Below are 2,908 nucleotides of genomic sequence, written 5' to 3'. Positions count from 1 at the left end.
CGTGCTCGTTATTAATGTGGGCTGACATTGTTTGTTTTGATTTGAGTTCCCATATGACCACACGCTATAATTCTGAAAGCTTGCATTCAATAGCAATACATAATGAGTTGACATTGGCAAGAATGTCTTTCTGGTGGACCAAGGAGAAACTATTCCCACATTTTTTTCTTCGTCGCATCAAGTCTCATAGCAGTGTGAAAACATGACGCGGCGGCGAATCCACGCAACATGAGAAAAGGTCGGCATCATCGCATGGTTTTACACCACAAAATGTCAACCCAAGTGAGAAAGAACCAACCAATATGTACATACATACATACATACATACATACATGTCTAGTGTCTAGTGGGTCTACTTTCTCCATCTATAAATACAATACATACAAGAGGAGGAGGTTCTTATAAGTTATCACAAACAAATACATAAGATAGATAGATAGATCCATCAAATTATTCTAATTATTTTTCATTTTTGAATTCTATTTATTGATTGATTTATTTATTTTCGAATGAGTTCTATGGCCACGAAACAGCGGCAGTACATGGGCGGCGTCGCCGCCGTTCTCTTGGCGGCGCTGCTCCTCTCCGCCGGCGGTTTTTCTTCCACGTGCCTGGCCCAGCAGTGCGGAAGCCAAGCCGGAGGCGCCACGTGCGCCGATAATCTCTGCTGCAGCCAGTACGGCTACTGCGGCTCCACCAGCGACTACTGCGGAACCGGCTGCCAGAGCGGGCCCTGCACTTCTTCCTCCTCCGGAGGCGGCTGCAACCCGGCGTGCGCCTCAAACCTATGCTGCAGCCAGTACGGCTACTGCGGCTCCACCAGCGATTACTGCGGAACCGGCTGCCAGAGCGGGCCCTGCACTTCCTCCTCCTCCTCCTCCTCCTCCTCCTCCAGCGGCGGCTGCAACCCGCCATGCGCCTCAAACCTCTGCTGCAGCCAGTACGGCTACTGCGGCTCCACCAGCGCTTACTGCGGAGCCGGCTGCCAGAGCGGGCCCTGCACTACCTCCTCCAGTGGCGTCTCCGCCATCATCACGAGCAGCATCTTCAACCAGTTCCTCCCGCAGAGGAGCTCCGCCCCGGCCAGCGGCTTCTACACCTACGCCGCCTTCCTGGCCGCGGCTTCCGCCTACAGCGGCTTCGGCACGAGCGGCAGCTCCACCGTCCAGAAGCGCGAGTTAGCCGCCTTCTTCGCCAACATGGCCCACGAGACCGGAAGTAAGTTCCCTATCTATACTTTTTTAATAATGATGTCATGCCCATTGCCTTTCTTTGGTCTCTAACTATGTTTAATAACTCTTCTCTCTGTGGTCGGTCTCACAGGTGGACAATACGTGGAGGAGGTTATCAAGGGCACTTACTGTGACACGTCCTCCGGTGTCCCGTGCGCATCCGGCCAACAGTACTACGGCCGTGGCCCCATCCAACTCTCATGGAACTACAACTACAAGGCAGCCGGCGATGCCATTGGCTTCGATGGAATCAACAACCCCGGCATCGTCGCGTCCGACCCTGCCATCTCATTCAAGACGGCCGTATGGGCCTGGATGACTGGTGGGTCGCCCACGTGCCACAATGCCATGGTCAATGGAATCGGGTTTGGCGCCACGATCCAGGCTATCAATGGGGGCCTCGAGTGTGGAAGCAACCCTTCAAACCCGACCGCCCAGCAAAGCCGCATTGCCTTCTACAAGTCCTTTTGCTCAACCTTGGGTGTAGACCCGGGATCAAATCTCTCTTGTTAAATAAATACTCATGTGTGGATGGATCCCAACAGCCCTTAGTTATTATGGTTAATAATGGATCTTACTCGCAACTACTTTGAGCATCTAATAATGAATGGCCATCATAGGATGGCCTAGATCGGGTTTTTCAAATGAATCTTCATAATAATGTAACATGTACCTTTTACCCAATCTTTCCAAGTCACTCACAACCATAGCAGTAGTCATATCCGTTCACTATCTTTGTTACTTTAGGAGAATTATGAGTGCTTCAATCGCAATTCATTGGATTCATGAATGTGAGTATGTAAGACAATCGAATATTTTAGAACAAATCACAGTTTAGCATGCACATGCCGTTATGTGACTACTTTGCATCCAAAAACACAAATAGGACCTTCGGTATTGACAAGAGTCATAACGACAATTTGATATGAACTTCTTTACTATTTTCCCAATATTGAGTTTCCCAAAAACACACAATTAAAGCACGTGTAAATCTTAATTAATGGTATGGTTGCACCATGATCATGACGTAAAAATGGGATGGCCCTCTTTCAGACATACATACGTTGGTATCCTCACACTCGCAAATGTTATAAGATTATACGGATTAAAGATTATAAGATTCTCATTTAATGGTTAGTTATAGATTGCAAATGTTTCGATATATTGATTAAAGATTGTAAGATTCTCATTTAATGGTTAGCTATAAAAGTCAACATCTATACATCTTAGGAACTAGATTTTACTTGTGTAACCATAAGGTCCATCATGTAACTGAATGGTTGAGCTTGATATCCGAAGAGTTACTGTATGTCAACAATGGTAGATTATTTGTTAATTGTATGATCTAAGAGGCATAAAGTGGGGGTTTGTTAATATTGGATCTTGAAATGTGGCGTTTCTATATTCGATAATGTAGGTAATATCCCCTCTCTTCGACCATTGAAGAGATTATATTTCTTCATTCTCTTCGATCCTTCATTACAAATTAGAAATCCATCGGCTCTAACACCATCTCCACCTCACTTTGAAATACATATCCAATCATTTGAGAATACTAGTATCATAAATTGTTGCCATTGCATCAAATTACCCAATTGATTGCTAGATGCAAGATTGCCTTGAGGAAATGGCACTATTTTGCTATCGTTGATGCTAAGGCATTATCATTTGATCAT

General features: G+C 45.8%; 1 protein-coding gene across 1 annotated transcript; it reads left to right on the top strand.

Annotated features, from left to right (window-relative positions):
* Positions 1 to 471: 471 nt before the first annotated feature.
* On the top strand, positions 472 to 1,880 carry LOC147861293 (endochitinase EP3-like). Its single transcript, XM_087323416.1, has 2 exons — positions 472 to 1,218; positions 1,324 to 1,880. Exons 1-2 carry the CDS (start codon positions 510 to 512, stop codon positions 1,743 to 1,745), a joined length of 1,131 nt encoding a protein of 376 aa, XP_087179542.1. The 5' UTR covers positions 472 to 509; the 3' UTR covers positions 1,746 to 1,880.
* Positions 1,881 to 2,908: the final 1,028 nt, after the last annotated feature.

This window comes from Azolla caroliniana, unplaced genomic scaffold (assembly GCF_043228905.1).
Source record: "Azolla caroliniana isolate FFs.n. ecotype wild unplaced genomic scaffold, voAzoCaro1.0.p SCAF_8, whole genome shotgun sequence".
Classification (NCBI taxonomy): Eukaryota; Viridiplantae; Streptophyta; class Polypodiopsida; order Salviniales; family Salviniaceae; genus Azolla; species Azolla caroliniana.
Note: the sequence above shows the minus strand (reverse complement) of the source record. Positions and strands in the feature narration are given on the sequence as shown.